Consider the following 23,023-nt stretch of genomic DNA (forward strand, 5'->3'; position numbering starts at 1 on the left):
AACTTCTAATACTCACCATGTACAGGGCCACTTCAGCTCCTCTGCTCCCTCACACACAGCTACGCTGAGCGCTCGCCGGCACGTAATTATGACATCAGCGCGACTTCCTCTGCACTTCCGTGTTATGGAACGCACGATGCGCTTCAACAAGCAGGGAGATCACGTGGGACGAGCAGGACAAAACAGCCTAAAGGCAAAGAAAGCGAGTGTAGGCGTAGTATTAACGTAAGTGCCACGTACATTGCGTAGTAGTAGCGTAAGAATGGAGTAGTAATAGGGTAGAAATGTTGTAGGAGTGTCGTACGGTAGTAGTAGCGTAGGGACGTTGTAGTAGTGGCGTAGGATTGGCGTAAAGCTGCCGTAGTTCCAGATCACTTACCTCAGAGGTGCCTCTTTGTGTAAAACTGAACCTGACCTGGTCTTGAGACTCAATCACTGCATATGAAGTTACAGGCATGTACACATTTTGTTACAGACTTATACACAGTATTAAACTAATGCAGGGTATCATACTTACGTGCCTTCGAGAAAACGTAAGGCAAATGGAGTGCAATCAAAGGCAAAAAAAAGAAAAAACACCGTAGACTAGAAAATCACTATAGCTTTATTTGATTCCTTTTCCTGTATAATATAAGATTGCAATAAATAAATACCCGGGAAATGACGGGTAATCAGCTAGTATAATATAAATATTCAATTTATATTATTTTCATAATAATAATAATACTAAACTGTATTTATATAGCGCCAACATATTACGCAGTGATGTACATTAAACAGAGGTTGCAAAGGACAGATGAATACAGACAGTGATACAGAAGGAGGGGACCCTGTCCAGAAGAGCTTACAATCTGATTCCCTGTTTTATAAAAAGAGCCCTTGGTGTAGTTGCATTTATTGGGCACTCCAATGTGCCCCCTTCTCAATGCAACTCATCAGGGTTGTTCTGCACTTTGCAATGGACTGAAATCTGAAAATATCAAATTCTCCCTATACTTCATGGCAATTCTATTTATAAAACATGGAACCTGACTTTCCCTCAGATATTCAATCAATGAGCCTGATTTATAACTTCTCTCCAAGACTGTGGAGAATACACATTCATCAGTGAAGCTGGGTGATCCAGCAAACCTGGAATGGATCTGGTCCAGGATTCAAACATTTGCTAGGAAATAGCATATGACTTTGAAGAAATCCATTCCAGGTGTGCTGGATCCCCCAGCTTTACTGATAAAAGTACATCCTCTCCAGCCTTGGAGAGCTTTAATAAATCAGGCCCAATTACTGCAATTGAAACACAAGGACCTAGAAGATTCACACAAGAGAATGTCAGTTTCCCTGTTAAAAAAATGTTTGACTCAGCACAACATCCAGGGTCCAGTTTTTTGGGGGAATAAATGGAGGTTGCAGCACACATACGGTATCTATAGGGGGTCATCCTGTTGGCAAAGATTTTGAGAAAAGCCTTTGCGACACTGAGCAGGCTGCACAATAATGACCTTGGGGTCTACATCTAATGATTTCACCCAATATTCACCCAAATTTTACTGAAATTTCACACACATTGGGTATAATTAGAGAACTAACATTTTCCAAAAGAATTCAATGTGAAAAATTCTGGGAAAAAAGTTGCAACCCCAATGTGTGTTAGCTTAGGCAAATATAGCGTACATCAATGGCACACATAACAGAGTGACAACGGAAAGGCAGCATTGGTAAATAGGTGTCACCCCATAATATTCAGTGCCTGGACTAGGACCTTCATGGCAGGATCATCTGGTTTTATTGTACCCCAGGTAGCATATATCAGTGATTAAAACACTATTTTAGATGACATTGCCATGTGCAATGCTCATAGGAGATTTATGCGTACCACTCTGGTAGAAAAAGGAAGTTATGGATCAATAATGTACAGAGCTTTGCCCTTTTGTCTCTGGGCAGACCTCAGGATACTTGGCACAGGTTCTGTTCTGTTCTAAGAGAATCACCCAATGCGACAGATAATTCATCCTGATTTATTTTCCAGCGGAACCTCCCAGTCCAGTCCTTTTTTGGAAATTCTTGGAATAAAAAAAGGTGCATAGCTTGTATAGGTGTAGTTCAGGTTGGGTACATAATGGGGTGGAGTTTGCGCAAATTACCAGTTTGTTGGTGCCAAGATGATTGTTAAAGGACTGCTCTACCTAAATTATAGCAAACCATTCTAAAAGCCTGTACAATCACAGAAAAAACCTCTCCAACGTTGTGCCCACCTACCTCCATAGCACTGCCATGGCATTTCTCAACCTGTCCCATGTTCTTTAGTGCCCATTGTGCCTGAAAGCTGGCAGCTGTAATGACATATAAAGACATAATAACAGGCCCTTCCTTTCTTTGGTGACTAAGCTTACTATTCCTGATTTGGAGGACTGTCCCACTTCATCCCATCCAGCTGTCCCTGATTTGGAGGACTCTCCCTCGTCATACCTTTCACCTGTCAATGGTATGGAGAGTCTGTCCTTCTTCATACCACCCAGCTGTCCTTGATTTGGAAGGACTGTTCCTGTTCATACCACCTAACTATGCCTGATTTGGAGCAATTGTCTCTCTTTTTCTGATTTGGAGGGACAATTTCTCTTCATATCTCCCAACTGCCCCTGTTTTAAAGGGACTGTCCCTCTTCATAATTTCCACCTGTTAATGATTTAAAGGAACAGTCCCTCACCATATTGTTTGTTCCTCTTCATACCTCCCAACTGTCTCTGATTTGTCGATTGGAGATCCAAGTCCTTGTCCTGTCTCTTTTTCCTCCTCTGTTGTCCCTCTTGTTTGGGTGGATATTTACACCTCTTTAACGAAATGTATTACTTACTCGTAAAAACTGTTATTTAGGAGTAAACATTCATCCAGTCTCTAAATAATTCCATTTATTACCTTGTAACATGACTATAGAGGAAACATAGTTGAGAAGAACATCACTTGTCAGTTTGGCCAATTGTTTTAAGCATATTTATTTTATGTGTATGTTTTTAAAATATGGGCATGGCAGGTATGTGTCATGTCATACTAATAATCCCCAACTGGTGTAAAATCAGCTATGCCACATCCCTATAGCATAAATAGCAAATAAACCAAAACAGAAAACTGGAACTTTTGAGGTTTTAAAATCAATCTCAGCCTATTCAATTAAAAAATTGCTCCATATTATTATTTTATTAAACATTCTTAAAAATAAACCATCAAACTTATACTTAGAATTACAGTTCCAAGATTGGTCATAATAATGCTAAGCCTACGCGTTTTGCGGAATACATTCTGCTTCCTCAGGAATCAAAGAGACATAAACAACCCCTGAGAATTGCAAGCAAGTTGGGACTGTTCTCTCATTAAGCCTGATTTAATAAAGCTCTCCAAGGCTTGGGAGGATACACTTTTATCAGTGAAGCTGGGTGATCCAACAAACCTGGAATGGATCTGGTCCAGGATTGAAAACATTTTTTAGCAAATTGCAAATTACTTTTAAGGAACCCTTTATTGGTTTTCTGAATCACCCAGCTTCACTTTGGAAAGTGTATCCTCTCAAGAATGAGCCCTCTGGTTCCAAAAATTGGTAGAATACCCATGACTGGTGCCTGTACATGAGCGGTGCCATGTCCCACGTGACTTCGCTTGTTAAGACAAAGCCATGCTTTCATTGCTAGACTGCTTTGGAGACTAGTGAGCTGTAATTTAATATCACCCACAATTCTCCTCCCAAAAAGCATGTTTTGACATAATAAAGTGACACATCTGTCATTCACCCGCTCGGGGCACATTCAGCATACGTGAGTCACCCCTGTTAAATCTCTGTTTGCGGGTGGAGAGGAGAGAGAGGGTGAAAAGATCTGAGAACAGCTGGTTTCCTTGACATTTTCCAACACATGTCTTGTGTCATACAAAGGACAAAACTATTTATTAGTATGATTGTTACCCTTTATTTAGACAATCCAGTGCAAAAGGAGGAAATTTCAATATAAAACATTACTTTCTTTTCTTCCACCACATTTTGATCCCAGCCCATAAAAGTAAAAGGAATACACTGTTTCAGCTAGAAGTCACCAAAGTCAGAGCTTTTGCAGGGCTACGGACTTCTCTGTGATTGGCTTGGTGCTGTCACATGGGTGGGTCAGACTGGGGTACATACCCAGAAGTACCAGGTATCACCTTCGGATCCCAAAGATAAACAGAGCAGTAAAAGAGTGCAGAAAATAAAAGTATATTCAGCTAAAGTTGGAGGGTCAAAGGCTGTTCCTTTGCCTTGGAGAAGAAAAATGCACATTTCCTGTAAATCATCATATTGGGCAGCATGGTGGCTCAGTGGTTAGCACTCTGGCCTTTGCAATGCTGGGTCTCAGGTTTGAATCCCGGCCAGGACACTATCTGCATGGAGTTTGCAGGTTCTCCCTGTGTTTGCGTTGGTGTCCTCTGGATACTCTGGATTTCCCCCATAATCCAAAAACATGGTTAGGTTAATTGGCTTTTATTATTATTACACAGTATTTATATAGCACCATTATAATATGCAGCACTGTACAAAGTCCATAGTCATGTCACTAGCTGTCCCTCAAAGGAGCTCCTAATCTAATGTCCCTACCATAGTCATGTCTTTATATACAGTCAAAGGTCAATTTAGTGGGAAGCCAATTAACCTAACTGCATGTTTTATTTGGGAGAAAACGGGAGTACCCCGTGGAAACCCATGCAGACATGGGGAGAACCTGCAAACTCCATGCAGATCGTGTCCTGGCTGGGATTCAAACCTGGGACCTGGAACTGCAAGCTGCTGGAGTGCTAACCCCTAAGCCACCATGGCTTCACCCTAACATTAAACTTAGACTGTATTGAAGGCCTATGACTATGGTAGGGACGTTAAAAAGAACCCTCTTCCATCTTTACTGCCATGGTGGTAAAGACTAAATGGGAAACCCAGAGCCTGCTGGGATACATATATCACATGTGCCAAGAGGCTTTGGGCTGATCCTTCCGTGGATGCCTAATTTCAGGCATGTGCAGAAGTGGCTATCTTTGCAAAAACAATTGTCGATCTCAAACATGCGCAGTGAGATCAACACTTTTCAGGAGGAAACGGCACCCAGTCTTGCGCCTGCACAGTGGAAGATTGGGTGATGTGAGCAAAAGCCAGACGAAGGTGGATAAAAATGGCGGCACCCGCTGGTCCCCCCTCACCTAAGTAAAAAAAGAATCCCGGATGGTGCGGGACTGAATGAAGTCCAATTTTGAAGTTTTGCTTTATATAACAAGGACACTGATTTTCAGCAGGATCAACGTAATTGTATCAATTCTTTTATTGGTTGGAAAGGAGAATTTTTACAGTACCTTTAAATGTCATTGCCTTTCATGCAGAATATGAATGCCGTACTTGCATACATTATGGTCACACAAAGTCCAAAGCGTCTAAATACGCCAGTCATGTGACCTTGATTAATCTATGCAAACTCATCGAACAAAGCTCTGAAAATGTATCTTAATTGTTGGGTTTTATGTTTCCTGTGTTCCAGGGTTATAATGGCAGCAGCTGACTCTGTATGATCGGAGATATGAGTCGGGCAGAGCGGATGACTAGCCTGCCCTTGATGCAATCTGTATTGGATACACGCCCTTGTACCGATGAATATAATTATTCAGTCCAGGGGCCTGGGATCAAATTGCAGCATTAATACGCTTGATTGAGTTTGAAACTAGTTGTAGCAGGTTTGGTAAGTTGTTTCATCCAATTGCCTCCAAATTTTAACCCCAACGTGGCAAACTAAGAAAAAAAAATTGGTGTATTAGGTACAAATTTAAGATTGACAAAAGTAAAAAGGTAACAACAAAAAGATTTTTTGTTAGATACAAAGTACATGTTTCACATAAATATTTTTATATTATCAGTTTTAACCATCAGAACCCTCCCTTTAATATTTGCTCCCGGCTAGTTTGTCAGCTTTTCTGGATCCGCTTGTTGAGTTGAATAGCTTAAGCTCCTATAATATACTTTTAGCTTGCTGAATGTGGTGAAGGCTCACTTTGCAAAGAATATCAAATCCTGTCCAAGGAAAGCTGAGGACTTTTCCTTGCACGTGATTGGACGGTTTAAGTCAGCAAAGTGTCATCCCTTTTACTAAGCTTAGTGAAATATTGCATGCTGGGAAATATTTCAATTTGCTATGTGCACAGTCTAAATGAACCCCCTTGACTCATTCTAAACCCTGTACATACCTCTGAGCCTTGGATGTGGCATGTGTTAAAACAGCAGTTGCCAACCAGTGGTCCGCGGGACAATTTTGGTGGTCCACAGAAAAATTTGGACACTGTGGGAAAAGACATTTTCATCTGCCATGGCAAATAAAATTTGGTACCAGTCACGGCTTGAAATAAAAACGGCTCCCTGTCTTGTAGTAACATCATTGGAGCCAAAAATCCATAAACTTTTTGAAACAAGCAGAAACAAATATCGCACAAAAAATGTGTACAGTAATACATTAATAGGCTTCAATTATTTTGTAATAATAAAACTAAGTTTAATAATTTTGTTAGAATTAAACAAGCTTTAAAGATTTTGTTATGATTGCATAAGGATTTATAATTTTGTTATATTAAATAGGTGCATTTCATATTAATAAAATAGAAGTTCTCTGATCATTATTTTACAAATGTATTTTTCTTTTTAAAAAAATCATACTCATACAAATTCCATGGTCCACAGGATTTCAAATGATGAATTTAGTGGTCTGTGAGGTCCGAAAGGTTGGCGACTGCTGTGTTAAAAGAAGTCCAAAAAAACCCTTGTAACCTATTGCCATCCAATGCCTTGCAGGGTGCTTTAAAATGCAGAAAAATATGTGTGCCAAATGAATGTGCTGCAAAACACAGTGCATTGCAATGCAAATAGCAATGCATGTGTGTTTAGTAAAATGCAATCAGCCACAGTTTAAAGCGTACCTAAACTCAGAAATTTCCCTTTACATAAAAGGGTAGACAACCCGTACAAATTCTGTTTGTTTTTTTTTTTTTAGGTGCGCAAAAAGGGTGCAGCACCACCCCCAAATTCTCAATCGCCTAGGCAGTCAAGAATGAATGGGAGTGCAAAGCCTCCCGGGATACCTACGTCATGCATCCCAGGAGGGTCTTGGGAGCTTTTTTGTGCAAAGAGAAAACATTTTTTAGTGCTACACGATCTCACGCATGTGTAGCAGTAAAAAAATAAGTGTTAAAAAGTTAGCAGAGTACAAGATTTAAAGTGAAACTAAAGTGGCATCAGGCAAGGCTTTATTGCACAAAGGGGCAGGCAAGGAAAAAGATGGCGGTGATAGAATAGGGACAGGTGAGTATACAATGGGTTTAGTTCTACTTTAAAGGCGGATTGGGGAGAACTCCTCTGTATCCTGATGCATAATGATGAGGGTGCTGCTCTCTGTAACCTTCTCTGAAGCTCCTTTGTATAACCATTGAACAAAGGTTGGCCTAATGATGCTCCCTCATGCAGCAGGTCCTTGATACCTTGGGCTTATAGGAAGTGGAATGAATGAGCTGGGATCAGAGAAGTAGTGCAGCACTGGACATTGTGAATATTTGTGGGACATTTCTTTTTAACCAAGAAAAAATAATAGAGCTGGGCTTTAAACTGCTTTGCAGTTCACGTTTCATGAGCACATAAAAGCAATGCTGAACCTGCTAAGAGATACAGCCAGCAATTCATTATTCTCCCAGCTGACACTGAAGGATGTTTTTAGATGGATGCACCAGAAAGTGTTGATGCCATATAAATCATCATCAAGAATATCTGCATGCAAGCAAGTGGCCTCTCAGTTTTTACCCTTCCACAATAATTTAGGTATGCTTCCGTTTTATTCTTTCCAACAAACAACACAAATTCTTTGAATACTGCTTTATTAACAATACAAAAATCAAGTGGCAGCTGCTATTGGCATCTGAGTGAAAACATCCTTTTCTATCCTACTATCAATTATCCAAAGGACCCTTGTGGAGATTGTGCTGCAAGAGCAATTTAGCAGCAGATGCCTCCATAACAGCAGAAGACATTCTGACAATTTAATGGTAATAGGCAGTAAATATATGCAGGAGCATGAACAATATCCATTTACTAGGAACTGGTGGCACCACTGGCCCTGGGAATGCTTGCTACCAGAGGGCATTTCTACATTCTGTGTCACCCCAAGGTCACAAACTCTGCCCCTCCTGGTAGCCCTTCAAGACCTTTTGTGTTTGCTGACATGGATAGTTTGAAATGGTAGAGGGATTCCTGCTGAGGATCAGGGGCCTGATTAGACCATCGAGGTTGGAGTGCATCTGATGCCTTCCACTTCCATTACAGGTCACAGGAAACCACGGCAGACTCATAATCAGCATACAAGTATATGGATGTGAATGACCCGCAAAATACATGAGCATAATGTTCTGTGCAGAAGCCTGCAAACACAATCATTCTGCCAGAAGATATTAAGGACTAAACTACACAGACCATTAACTAACCTTTTTTTTAGCAAACACTTCATAAGCAACAACTCAGTGAACATTTTTAAATCTCTGCTGGCCTGAAAATGAATACACATTCAGAAATAAAATATGTTTTCAGCCTTCAGGATTTTATAAATAATTATTTCATTGCTGGTTATAATAATCAGTGATTTGCAGTGTGGGTGTATCCAAAACATTTTTATTTTAAAAAATCTTGCTTAAATTGAAATTGAATTGGAAAAAGGCCAAACTACATCTGTGTCCCATTGGGAAGAGTAGCCTTTATGTTTTGTCCCTGAGATAGGATAGAAAGGGTCAAAGATGGAAGGAATTCCCCTCTATTGGTCCCATTTCCAATTTTAATGACATTTCAAAGGCAACATACCTTCATTGAAGTGCACAGTTGTTATCAAAGGAAGAGATCCCCTTACTTCTTAATCTGTAGCAACTGTACTGAGAGAGTAGATCTCCCCAGAAGTGTCACAGACAACAAAATTAAAACTTAAAAGGAATTCTAACCATTAAGTGAGTTGCATCATTTGGCAGAGAAACATTTAGACCCGTAGACCTTCATGTCACTGCTTGCTATGTAAATGAAAAGGTCAGCCGGGAGAACCACCTACAGGAGATCCATATTCATAGAAGTGCTGGTTTCTTCCATAAGGGGATGGGTTCTGGTTTTGGTAATGTAGGCAGTAGAAGAGGTGAGTAGTTACCTGCTTATTCACAGATATGCATGTATTGTTGGGTAAATCCCCTGACCCTCAGCTATGGCAGTAATAACAATCTATCCATTCATAATCCTTCGTTCTTTTCATTAAACTCAGATGCCATTGCTGATTCTGGCATGCCACATAAGAACAAACAAAACTCTTCATCTCAATCATGTAACATGCTGTAAAATGAAGGATAGGAGGACTTGATAATCTTTAATCTTCCCACGTCTACACCATGGGCCTTTGTAGAGAGATCACTGCCCACACGTGCAGCTTGTTGGCTGGGGATGGGTTTTTTAACTCCAAAGAAAACGAACAGTAATACCACAGTTTGAAGACTTCTTGATTTGATGCATTTGGACAGAAATGTGCAATTTCAACTGAAGGTTCATTCGGGTTTTAAAAAGGTTTGTTATTCGTATAAGGCTTATGTAAACCTGTTTTCTGCCCCAAAAACCCCAACCAGGCGCTGGCACCAAAAAGTCAATTTCATGTCCACTTTTACAGCATCTACATACAAGAGATATTGATTACTAATTCTCATGCCTTCAAGAAATACAGATAACAGAACATATACCAACACATATATTAAAAACATTACAAATTAAGTGCAAAACACAGTGCATTACTGAAGCAGAGGTAACTCTGCCGGAGTATTATCATGTCAGGTGTCCCCAAAGAAAAGCACCACTCTCTGTTCCGAGGTGCAAAGTGGACCTGCCATGGACACACACTGGAGGCAGTCATTTTTTCATGGAGACCTATTCTGCTTCAATGCTTGGACATTGGTCTACCAAACACTAAAAACAAAGAGAGTGTCCCTTGGTGTCTGTTGGCTCTGGCCATTACATGTTTACCAGAGTCGACAAACTTTAAATACCCATTGGGTCCATACAGCTTTCTAAAACCCAAAAGTGAGATCAACTCATGTCTGTGAAAGGATAAGTTTAGATTTTCAGAATTGTTTCAAGTGCTACCAGCTTGTGTGAACCATTCATACATCTGCATTGAGGGTAATGTGACCTGCACTTCCCAGCGAAACCTCTACTGGAACATATGAAGAATTCACAGGTTGGTAGAACCAGAAGCTTGGCTGAAAAACTGTGGAATGGATTGGATTTGTGTTAGCAAATATCATTGAATTGCTCCTCCTAAATAAAAGATCAGGTAAAAGTGTCTGATCTAAATATTCATGTATGTGACCCCAAGAAACTGTAATAGTAATGAGAGTAGTCTACCTATGCTAGCAATTAATATACAGCAGGACAAGCTGTAGGGCAGAGGAAGGTGCAGAAGCTGAAAGCTGGAAGCATAAAGCCAATACAGTGAGGTTTTATGGACTGATACGCTGCTATAAGTAAGAATAAGGACTTGGGAGTAATTAATAATCTGAGTTTGTAAATACTAATATGGAGAGCATTCCATTGAGTAGGTATTATAGCAAGCTTAAGAAGCCCTCAAATACCTTCTGAAGAATGTGTTGTATGACTTCCTATTCCTGTAGGAAGCACTGATTCCCAACTTCTGAATCTGAACTTTTTCATACTCTTTATTAAACAAGTTTTTCAGATGCTCCAACAGAAACCAAAAGGGTGAATTTAGGAATTCCTCTCCCAGATCACACACAAGTGTTCACCAAACTACTGGAAGAAAGGACTAAGAAGTAGGTGCACTACAAGGAACACTACAAAAAGAATGAAATCAGGTAGGCTTCAATCTATGTATTCGTCTCCAGGTGAAGAGTCCATCTTTAAAACCTTTCCAGTGTTCTCTACATTCAACACCTTCAGATAGGACATATAGAATCTGTAAGGGCTGCAAGAAATTTTTCAAGGACTGCAAGGACTCTTTTGCCAACTCATGGAAAAGTGATAGCACCTCTTGATAGTCTACCCAGAAAGGTAAACTCCTCCTTGCATCTGCCTGCTGCAGGAGTCCAATTTGGGTAAGCTCTGGTGTAAGTTTACCAGATAAATGAAATTCCATCCTAAACCCCACCAGCTCCATGTGACAGGGTTCAGGTCTGGCAATTAGGTGCACATGGGGAATGTCTTGCCCCCCCCCCCCCCCCCATACCTGGAGACATTAAAGCAACAGAGCCAAAGCTCCATGTAGCAGGTAGGTAGTGAATTGTTGTGATTCACTGAGGATACCTTGCTGAATAGCCAAAGTACAGTATTACTTTAAAACATTTTGCATGTCCCTAAAGAACAGTATACCCCTCAGGCTAGCATTTACAAGCACAGACATTTAAAAATTGTTGCTGTTTGCATTTAGAAGCTAAGTGTACCATTCTGTGTACAATTTTTGACCCCTTGGTGTTTTCTATATAGTAAAGCTAAAAAAATTGCAAGTGTGTACGCAGCTTTAGCCTACAGGCTACAATGATTAACTTTCTCATGGCTGACTCCACAATGGCTGCCACCAGTGTACAAGCAACTCCTCCACTTTAAATAATTTTCCATTGCAAAGAATGTAACAAGAACCAAACAAAACAAAACAAAACATAGTGACATTCAATACAGCAGGAGGTAAACGGGTCATTTTAGTTTGACTCGCTCTCCCCCCAACCAATCAAAACAGGAATTGGCACTCAAGTGTATACTGGATTTTAAAGCCTGGGTAACAAATGCTTCTTTTCTTATCAGCATCTTTAGAAAAATACAAAAATATTAAAAAATATGTATAAAAAAGGGAAAAATCAAATGCAGTTGAAAAAAAAATACTCGCCGGTAACACTAACTAGTAACGTAAACTAGCTTGAACCAGTGTGTCCTCACTAATAAATGTAACAAACCTGAGCCAATATTTGCCCTTTGTTCAATGGCTATAAGAGGTAATCCTCAGCCAAAGATGTAATACCAGTGGTATTTACTATTCTTACTATTTACCAGTACCTTTGACTAGTTTAACCAGCATTTTTCCTGGCTTACTAGTAAAGTTAAAACGGTCTGCTGTTTCAAAGTAAGAAGCTTGCTTCAACTAACTGGCTAACTAAATACAAATGTTCAATTTTTTACTATTGCTAACCATAGCTAACATGCAAAAAGATATGTAAAAGCAAGCAGCTACTAGGTCTACTTTCAGTGGTTGGTAACGATAACTAGTTCAGTTATAACTAATCTCTGGCATGCTAATAACTGGACAGATTGGGTTAGTTAGAGGGGTATTAAAACGCCTAGCTAGGAGAAAAGTTTAACTGAACTTTGAGATGGTCAGTAGAACTAGGGTATATCGTGTGCTTAGTTTAGCTAGACGTAATCTCATCTGGGAAGCCTGTCAAAGAACAAGTCATTGTTACCGGTTCCGCTTAAAAATAAGTAGAAAGTAGCTAGGTCCATAAACAGGTATTGGGCCGCAAAGTTGCAGGGGTAAAAAATAAACGGATCCAGTTCTTGGCAAAAAGTCTTAATGTAACTTAAAAGTACGTATAAAAGCTGAACGATAACCAGATCATCACTGGTAGCCAGGTGGTCAAGCCTCCATTCAATGGTAGACGGGTGCCACTTCTTGGCTTTGGAAGTAACAGAGATCCACTGGTAAGCTAGCAGATGTGTTTGATCGGTAAACATGGAGGTTTTCTATGGGTAACATAACCCAGATCCACAGGTCCTTTCTGCTTTGAACCCAAAATGCATTTTGTGTGGTCTTCAACGCTTGCAAGACTCATCTGCAACAAAAAGAACAGAGAGGTGGTCAGGACAAAGAGGTCTACAGAGGAAGAGACAATCTTTACAAATAAATCAGCAATTTTGTTTAATACAGTTGGGAATGGTTAAATCTGCTCAGTATTTTTTCTTGCTGTCTGTGTCTTGTTGGGAACAATTTCTCCGCTTATTGTCCATGAGGCACAACAAAAAGTGAGAGGAAGCCTTTGTAGAGTTTGGGAAGTTGTCCTACTCTGGGCGCATATGGTGACTATTAACATAGTAATTATTGCCCACAATTACCCTACAACTGATTCCTAGTGTTTGCTACACAATAGAGCAGCCCTTCTTGATCTTTTTAAAAACATGGTGAAATAATGTTCAGGTCCTAGGCTAGGTACACACTTGCAATAATTGTCATTAGAAAACAAACAGTTAATGACCAATCAATGATTATGCATGATTATTTTGAACGATCGTATTGTGCACAATTCTGTACATGCTAGAACGATACGATCGTTCAAAAATAATCCACCAATAATGTACACACTAGATACGATCACTTGAACGATGCAGGGGGTGACATGTAAAGGAGATCACAGCACAATCCAAGATCACTGAACGACCGTACACACAATAGATAGTGAATGATCATCGCCCAATCAAATTCGTCAGGACAGCCGTTCGTTTCCAGCGATGTTCCTCATTCATCGTTGGCCAGTCGTGCCCTTTTTTTGTTAACGATTATTGGTCTGATTGGTCGTTAATCGTTCGTTTCCAACGATATTTATTGCACGTGTGTACGTAGCCTTGGGTAACCCCCGCTATATTCACTATACCCACAGCACAATAGAATGGTGGTCATTGGGAAGAATGCCTCTATATAGTAATATACATATAGGAAATAGTAATATAGAAGGGGTACCTCGGAGATCTGAAAGTTATTTCAAGGGTTCCCCTAAGGTAAAAACTGAGAAAAAATTGAGAAAGCCTGCAATAGACAATACTTGTGACTTCTTGTGAATATAGCTGGTATCACAAGGTGTGACAGCTTTGCTTGATAGACCTTATCACAGAAAACATGAAATGATAGAATAAGCACAATTACCGTAAATCTACACATATATCACTTTATAGGGGTGGACTGGGCATATGGTATACAAATAAAAAATAATGTCAGACATATACAAATAAATCTGCCATGTGTATTGTATTTAGCAGTGTCCTGTATTTAAATGTTTCTACATAAAAGCAGCAATTGTCATCAATGTACCTTAAAAAGCTCTTGAGTTGATCATGGGATTAGAGGGGAGAGATAAATATAGGGCGAGGTGGTAAAGATGCTTAGATAGAAGTTAGAAAATCAGACCGGTGAATGTTTGAAAAATACTAAATGACTGGAAAGCTCCATTAGCAAATTCTTCCTACAAATTGACACCCGGAATATTCCATTCATGTAAAAACAATCTCTAGTTTCCTTGTCTGAATTTTTTTACAACTCTTACTTCCCCATAGTAGTGAAATAAATACAAAAGGTTTAATTAATGGGAGGTCTTGGGTTTTCTCTGGCTTCACTGCTTTCTGAGCCACTGACCTCCTGACAGAACTTCTGATCTACATCCTTGTTCTAGGTTGGTGCCTCAGAAAGTAAATTAGGTATTTGGAAAATATTGATAGACAGGCAACTTTTATTTTTAACAACAGAGGTCATCCAAGATGGTGACTCCTACCTAAAATGGAATCTTTCTCTCTTTGGTTTACATTCTAAATGGAAAAAGGCAAAGGACAAAAAAGAGAAAGTCCTCCTCTCTTCTAGGGCTGTAAAACTTTTTTCTCTTACTAGTAATTTATTGGCTTATATTCCAGTGGCCAAGCCAGGGTAAAAAAGTGTAAAAAAATGATAGGTTGGTGGGAATCCAAGGCAGCTCTTCAGTCCTGAAACCTTAGAAGATGGAACAACAGAGGACATGGCTTGATTAAAGGGAGGTTGGGAGTGTGACTATTCAGGTATCTCCATTATCCATTAGATGATTTGAAGTTCTCAGACAATAGACCTTCTCTGCTTAGTGCAGAAGCAACCAATGGATTGCAACTATGGCATCCAAAGATGGCCTACCTATGGCACCACCTAACGTCTAGAATACCAGATAGTCTGTAGTTAGATGAATAGTAAACATCTGGTCAAAAGAGGTTTCACTCACCCACTATAAGGGCTTTCCTTCTTAAGATGCCACCCAGCAGGACACTTTCCTCCTCTTCATCTTCTTCTTGCTGAGCAAGTGGCGGGACAGGGACTTCAGGTTCATCACAGGGTCCATACTCTGCCAGCAGAGAGCTCTCAGATGGATATTCAAAGGTGCGCTCAAGCTCTGCCTCAGGAAAAGAGATGTTCATCTAGAGAAGAACAATACAAAGAGGAAATTTTTTTGGTTTAGGATATCAAATAATAACTACATTTGCTCTCACAACAGCTTTAAAAAAAAGTTGTCAATTGGTACTATTAAGATAATTATAGTTCTGGGTCCTTGGTGCCCAACTGTGATTGTGGAACATCAAGAACCCAGGCCCACAAGAGCTGTGTCATCATGGTGGTGGCCTGTATTTGCAACAAAATCTCCCTTAAAGCCTACATCTAGTCTTTACTACACCACTCAATATGTTTTATATGATTTTTTTTTATCATACTTACCTTTTTTCAGGTGTCTTGTGGCCAGTTACAGGATCTTCAATGGGCAAGTTTTCAATATTTTTAATTCCTAAGCTAATTCATATCTTCATATCTTTTGAATCAAATAGGATAAAATTGCCCCCAAACCATTATAGATTCCTTTGAAGTTCTGAATAATAGGACTTTGTGTGTCCAGTTGCAGCAAGCCACTTCTATCAAAGTTCTCCAATGAAGTGCCTGATAACAAGGAACAAAAGCTGACACAAGTCAGCCACCCATTTACAAACAAGACTAATATCTCAGAGGCACGCTAACCCCTTACTCGGTTTTCTTTTATATTTTCCTTTTAGTGTTTGTACAGTGTAAATACAAGAATATCCTAAATCTTTGCTTGTAGGAGGTATTATACTAGTAATATATACTAGCCATTTCTGTGCTGTTAGATTTTTGTCACTTGAGATGAACATTTATGATTGTCTTGGTGTCTACAACGTCTTGCAACATTATCAATTTATTGATCAGTTATAGCAGACTTTCACAACTTTTTTACCCCCAAGGAAACCCTAAAATTTTTTGGGTATTGAGGAACCCCTGCTGTGGTCAATCAATGGGATAAATGCTATTTGCATTGGTTGCCAGTGGAAAGACTGCCACTATTTATTAGTCGTCAAAATGCCACCCCTACAGACAGCTTTATAGGTCAATGGTTTCATGCAACTAGCTTTGCCAAATAATGGTGGCCCCAGATACAGGCACCATCTTATGGGAGGGTCAATCAGCCACAGTTCAAGGAATCCCCAGCAACTTCTGGATGAACCCTAAGGTTCCATGAAACCCTCGGATGGGAGTTATAGGTTATATTTCTTCATAAACTAGACTAATTTCATTTTCAGAGCTCAATATTATATTCAAGTCTTTCTGATAACTATATGACCGTATATTCCACAAAGGCTGTGGGTACTAACCCCAAAAGGAAGGCATGAACTTTCAATCTACTCTACATTATAGTATCAGTTGTTGCCCTTTCATATTCCACTACAAATTTTTAAGATATATATATATGTGTGTGAATTATATCAACCATTTTCCAAGTCAGGTTCTTACTTATGTCTGGGACCCCATTGGAGAAGTTCCTCCTCATTTCCTATTGGGACAGGAGGAGATGGGAAATGTCTCCAGTGGGGACACAGTCTGCAATAAAACAACTATTCTTTCAATTGAATGGAAATGGAGCAGAGCCTCTGTTGGGTTATTATTCTGCCTTAGTGTTCCTGCCTAAGTGAAAACCCTTTTTTCCTGCCATCACAGGGACAGAAAGCAAACTAAAATATTTCTAGTAGGGTAAGAACAGGAACACAAAAAAAATAATAAATGTTTTTATAATTACACTCTTACTACAGGCACACAACAGGTGTAAATGTAGAGGCTCCAAACTTCTGGTGGCCCATGTGTTGAATTGCTGCTACAAAATGCAGGTCAAAACAACCTCTACACTGCCAATTTGTATCTGCTCAATAAAAATCAGTAGGATTTTGCTGATCTACATAAGACAGGCATTCCAAATGAATGCCAAACTTTCACCAACATGAGCCCTAAGTCCATCCTAAACTAGAGTTGGGTTTGAGTAGATTTTTTAGGATACGTACATGATTCTCATCCGATTATTGTTTCAGGGATTCATGAGAATTTGACGTGTGTACAGCGGCCGTCTGATGTTGTTCATGAATGCAAGTGAAGGGGAGAGTATGCTGTAGGTACAGAGCTTGTTCTTTTGTCGTAAAAGATTCTTTCTAACAACAAAAATCTAACATGTATGTAGTCTTACAGTGGGCCTGCATCCTGCTATAAAGAGTTTGTAATGTGCAACCTCCCTCTCCAAACTTGCAGGCAATCTCCCCAGATTGAATACGCAATGTGCATTGGTGGAGGGCTTGGACTTTGCATTTCTGCAACTGGAAACCATCAAATTCAGCTATGGTGATGTTAGAAGTAGGGGGTGAATAAGAGTGGAAGGTGCAGGTGGGACAGTATTGTTCAGTGAAGGCTACAAAAAATGCTGCACCATCTGCATTGATGCCTGGGAAAGATTGCACAGTGTATATCGCACACTCAAAATCTGCATTTTGTATTGAATGCTCAAGGTGCCTGTACGTCTGCGAAAGGGTTAAGCATGGTAATGAGGGCTAATCTAAATTGGATGTGTTCATAACCAGATTATGTCATTAGGGGTCATTCAGGAGAGACAGGCAGGGGGGATCAGGTGATCTCTGTCCAGGAAAGAAGCAAAGGGAGGGCGAGGTGTGCAGGGAGGAGGTAATAGTAAAGGAACTGTACAGGGAGGATTTTATTCTATAACTTAGCTATGTGCTTCCTCTTAACAAAGCCATTACAGCAGCATTTTCATATCCTCTAGGAAAGTGGGTAATAAAAGAGTTTATTATCTTGTCTCCAGCCTGCAGTTCCCTTTCATTCCCTTTATCCATTGTTCATCAATAATCTCCAGCTTGCTCGCTCCCCAGGGGATTTCTAGAACTCTTTGTCACCCCCTTATATTCTCACTCAGCTGTCTCTCCTCCTCCCTGACCCCAGATGTCATCAGCCATCTACTCTATAAAACCACAGTCACTGCTCCACCTATTTATTAACCATTTCCTAAACTCCTTACTGAATTGGAGATCCCCTTCTGAATAAATATAATGGGACCTTATGGCAGTTTGCACGTATGCTGATGTGCTACCCCCTGCACTTTTTTGTTACATAGATCAATACATGCAATAGAGGGCTGCTTTACTCACACCCATGGCTACATTCTTTTGATATTCTGGAATGTTATCTCACTACAGGGCTGCAATTAAAGAAGATGAAAAAGATTATCCTTGAATCCCAACCTGATAGCAAATCTCTGTGCAAGCTTCTGCTGATGAAAAAAGACAAGCATGCTTTGCATTAGGCTACGTACACACTTGCAATAATTATCCTTGGAAACAAATGACTAACCACCAAATGTGAGATAATCGTTAACAAAACAAAAGTGCACAACGACTGGCCGACAATGAACAAGGAATTTCGAAACGAACTACCGTCCCGGCTGGTCTGATTGGGCGACGATTGTTCGCTATCTATTCTTTGTACGGTCCTCAGTGATGGTGGATGGTTCTGTGATACACTTTCTCTGGTACACGTCACTTCCTGGACCATTCAAACAATCGTATCTAGTGTGTGTACATTATTAGTGGATTATATTTTAACAATAGTATCGTTTCAACATGTACAGAATTGTGCACAATACAATCGTTTAATATAATTGTGCATAATCGTTGATCGGTCAATAATTGTTTTCTATGGATAATTATTACACGTGTGTACGTAGCCTTAGCCTCATCGGTCATTGGTGCAAAGTATGCCCATTTACAGCTACCCTCAGATCTACCTCTTAAATATATGTAGATAACAATGCATATTCTTTTAAATGTATATATGTTTTTTTTTTTTTTTAATCATATACAATACCATTTCCTGCAAAAAGCAAACCTGTGCTGAGCAAAGTAACATTAATGCTTTAATACCCCATTACCAGCAGCCTCTAATCACCCAACTTTAACCCCCGCCCCACTGTTTGGGATTTTAGAAAATACCTGATATCTCCAAGTAAGGGAGCAGCTTGTGATTAACTCCATGTGATAGTGCTGGGTAATTAGTCACAGGGGAGTCCCTAGGCAATTGTAAGCTACAACTGGTGAATGAGTTAAGTACAGAATTGCCTTAGGGGCAGATTCATACTGTTGTGTTTAGGTAATATGCTGGTTAGTGGGATACATGACAATTCACGCACCGCTTGCTTGAATCTAACCAGCACCCCAATGCACCTTCCCAACACACCTGCACTGCAGTCCATGGCAACTCCCTTTAATGCGTTACGATGCCTTGCATTGCCAAGAACAGTGAATTTACTTTTTGTGTGCATTTTAAAGCAATCAATTTAAACCATTTGGCAGATTCAATGCCAGACATAGCAAGAATTAATGAGCTGCAGAAATGTAGACGGATTCTAGTCTTTCTCCAGTATATGTGCCCAACATACTTTATTTTGACCTTTTCTTTACTCCTCCCTGTCCCCTTCCAAGTCTGCTCTCACATTCTCCAGACTGTCAGCTGTTTCTTCCTTCCCTTCCTGTACACCAGGGAAAAAGTTACCAAGTAACAAAATGTTACAAACAAAAATATACAAAAGAGTATTAAATAAACACTGAGATTGTTGCAGAAGAGTTCAGATGTCATTTGTAGTTGGGGAAATTGGAATGCCACTTCTTCAATTTGACCCCCATCCCCTATTGAAACATTCTGTGAGAGGAATGCAGATGAATATATTTTAAAGCTCTGCTCAAGCCATGAGGGATGGGTGGGGATTGTTTTTTGCCTGGAAATTAGTTTTTTTGAATGTCTGTCACTATATATCACTATATCAATGTCTAATATCTACATGCAATGCAGCCAAATTGAAATGATATACAGATAGTTCCAAGGTTACATATGAGATAGGGGACTGTAGGTTTGTTCTTAAGTTGAATTTGTCTATAATTCAGAACAGGTACAATATTTTAATAAATGCAATTAGGTCAGATGTTTGTCTCAACATATGTCAGATGTTTGTCTCAACAAAATGGTGTCAGTTACTGTATAAAATCTTCACTGTGAAATCACTGGATCACAAACAAAGAAAAAAAAAAACTTTATGGAGCCTAGACATTCATTAACTTCTGTAGCAAGCTGTGCTATGATATGCAAAAAGATACAACTACAGTTTGTCTTGGTCATTAAAGACATAAAAGATGTTGCTCAGCTTTGCTTAGCAATAGATTTCTTCTGCAAGTCATGCAAACCGTCCCCCTCAAGCCTCCATCCTGCACACGAGCAAGCAGGGAAGTCCTGTTCTATCTAGGAGTCGTCCGTATTTCAGATGTCCTTAAATGGGGGACTACCTGTAGCAGTGTAAGGACTGAAGCTTTAAGCCCGTTGCGTCATTATCATCTTTCGTGACCATTTCCAGTGACAGATGAATGATCAATCACTGTACACACAGCGTCGTTCTGTCCTATGGAAAGGGGAGCATGGAGGAGGAGCAGGTGCCTGCTATGCTCTCCTAAATAATAAAAGGATAGCAGTTGTTCCCCATCAGTCGTTCATCAATCCGCCAGGGTTGAGACTAGCACAGCCATTTGTCTCATGTGACAAATAACTAACTTGTATATGTAGCTTAACTCAAGCCCAATTTTGTAAAATGTATAATTTTCTACCATGATTTTATTTCTCCAATGGGGAGACTTGGCCTTACTTCTGGTCCAAGCGATGTCCATACCAAGTAAAGGAAAGAGTAGCTGTCATCAGGACAGTAAGGCACAGTTGACAAATAAAACACTGTCACTATTCTAACCCTTCCCCATCCTACTAGAGGTGAGTAGAAATCTTGCTAATGGGTACATAAATGGTAATAATACCCCAGTGTTTAACCCAGACTCTGTATTGTGACCCAAATCTTCCCCAACCACCTGGCTGTTTTTGGGTGGTGCGCCCAGCAAAAAGGGGCTGGGGGGATCACTGCTTTCCTGCTTTCCATCCCTTGTCCACATCATAGATTTGACTATAGTTGGGCATTAGTGTGCAAGATGTAACTAGAGCTTGGTTGTTGGAGAATAGCTTCTTCCTAAGACAGCACATCTCTGATTACCTGTATGCAGGCAGTCACTTGATTTAATTCTTTCTCATAGATTTGGCACCAGGAACAACCTGGCAGAGGTGAGAACCAAGTACTCCCTTTTTAGCTCTCTTGTTTACAAGTTTAAATCTTGAGAATTACATTCACACGACTGAACACAAAAACAGGTGTTGTGCAACTGCCTTACACACAGAACACTCAATGAAAGACAGCTATTAATACTCAATACTTCAAAAGATCCCTGAAAACACAGCTTTTCAGGGAAGTATATCATATTTCCTAACCATTTGTTACAGCAATTACCTAGCTATTTGTGCATTCAGTTCTTAACATACATGCATACCTTTCCATTTACACCACTCCAGCAGAGACCATCCATATTCTAGCACTGCTGCAAGACCTTTCCTTTCAGCAAACATGTTTCCATAAGATTATATGTTCATCTAATGCAAAATCCTCCCATGTGTAGACATCCAAAAGCTCTGAGATTGCTAATGGGTGCCACCATAGGTGCGATGTCAGCTGCCCCACTTGGAGATTTCACTCAATTTTGACTATATAGCAGTCTAGGGTAGTCAAGGGTTCCTCGATCTATTTTACCCCAGAGGAACCCTTGATTAAAATCTCAGAGAACCCCTGCTAATGCTATTCATTGGTGTTGGAAGGAAAAATGCCTCTTACAATTGTAGTCAGAATGTCACCTTTAGAGACAGCAGAAACATTTTTTGGTATCATGGGCAGCACACTGGATTAGAGGCTAGCACTTTTGCTTTTGCAGCGCTAGGTCCCATTTTTGGATCCCGGTGAGGGCGCTATCCTCATGGTTTGCAGGTTCTCCCCGTGTTTGTGCGGGTTTCCTCCCACATTCAAAAACATGCAGTACGGTTATTTGGCTTCCTCCCAAAACTGAACTTAGACTGTATTAATGACATATGACTATAGTAGGGACTGTGAACCCCTTTGAGGGACAGTTAGTGACATGACTATGGACTTTGTAAAGCGCTGCATAATATGTTAGTACTATATAAATACTGTGTAATAATAATAATCATGCAAGTGGCTCTGGGTTTGGGAAACTAATAAAGACCAATCTGCCACCGCACAAGGAACTAGCAACCTCTGGTTAAAAATTGCTGCTCCACAACATTTTCCATATTTCCCCACACCTAATGCTGGTACAACAAGTGAGTGATGTGTACACTACGTACACACGTTCAAAAATTCAAAAATAGTTAAAAAAAAAAAAAGACTTAACGATGAATGAACAGCACCATTTTGCTCTATGGAGAGAGGGGGGAGAACGACGGAGCGGCACCGTGATGCGCTTTCTCCCATTCACTTCTATTATGATCACTTGTGGATCCGCCAGGATGGATCCATGAACGACGAGCGCTGTACACACACAAGATTCTCAATCATCTGACGTGTGTACGTAGGTTTAGTGGATGCAGGATGGCTCCCAGCAGAACCCCCAGGTAAAAAGAAGTTTGTAAAAGTAACAATCTAAAGCCTGACTTTTCTCCTTTGATACATTGTATACATTTCTAATGAATGCATGTACACCTTTTTGTAAAAGGAAATTAAATAGGATATACTGTATAAATTATTGTAAAAAAAATGTTTTTGCAACAAGAAATTCTTTTGGGTTAAACCCTCGAACAGTATAGTAGCTGCCACAGCCATTTTTAGCTATCCCCCTCAATTCTCAGCTCACCCCTCCTTTTCACACCAGCAATGTCTTCATACTATTACTCACTGCTTCCATTTCCGGCTGTGACGCCAA

The 23,023-nt window shown here is 40.0% G+C and overlaps 2 protein-coding genes across 2 annotated transcripts in view; both read right to left on the bottom strand.

The window, feature by feature from the left end:
* DHX16 (DEAH-box helicase 16) overlaps positions 1 to 159 on the bottom strand; it is a 24,424-nt gene extending 24,265 nt beyond the window's left edge. Inside the window, exon 1 of the mRNA XM_072429958.1 lies at positions 17 to 159. The gene's annotated coding sequence lies outside the window, so the exon portion shown is untranslated. The remainder of the gene's footprint in view (positions 1 to 16) is intronic.
* A 7,732-nt stretch (positions 160 to 7,891) lies between these two features.
* Positions 7,892 to 23,023, bottom strand: part of PPP1R18 (protein phosphatase 1 regulatory subunit 18) — a 28,892-nt gene continuing 13,760 nt past the window's right edge. Inside the window, exons 2-3 of the mRNA XM_072431354.1 lie at positions 15,061 to 15,253; positions 7,892 to 12,882 (exon numbers count right to left, since the gene is read on the bottom strand). Coding sequence (XP_072287455.1) covers positions 12,863 to 12,882; positions 15,061 to 15,253 — 213 coding nt within the window. The 3' untranslated portion in view covers positions 7,892 to 12,862. The remainder of the gene's footprint in view (positions 12,883 to 15,060; positions 15,254 to 23,023) is intronic.

The sequence above is a fragment of the Pyxicephalus adspersus genome, chromosome Z (assembly GCF_032062135.1).
Source record: "Pyxicephalus adspersus chromosome Z, UCB_Pads_2.0, whole genome shotgun sequence".
In the NCBI taxonomy this organism is placed as follows: Eukaryota; Metazoa; Chordata; class Amphibia; order Anura; family Pyxicephalidae; genus Pyxicephalus; species Pyxicephalus adspersus.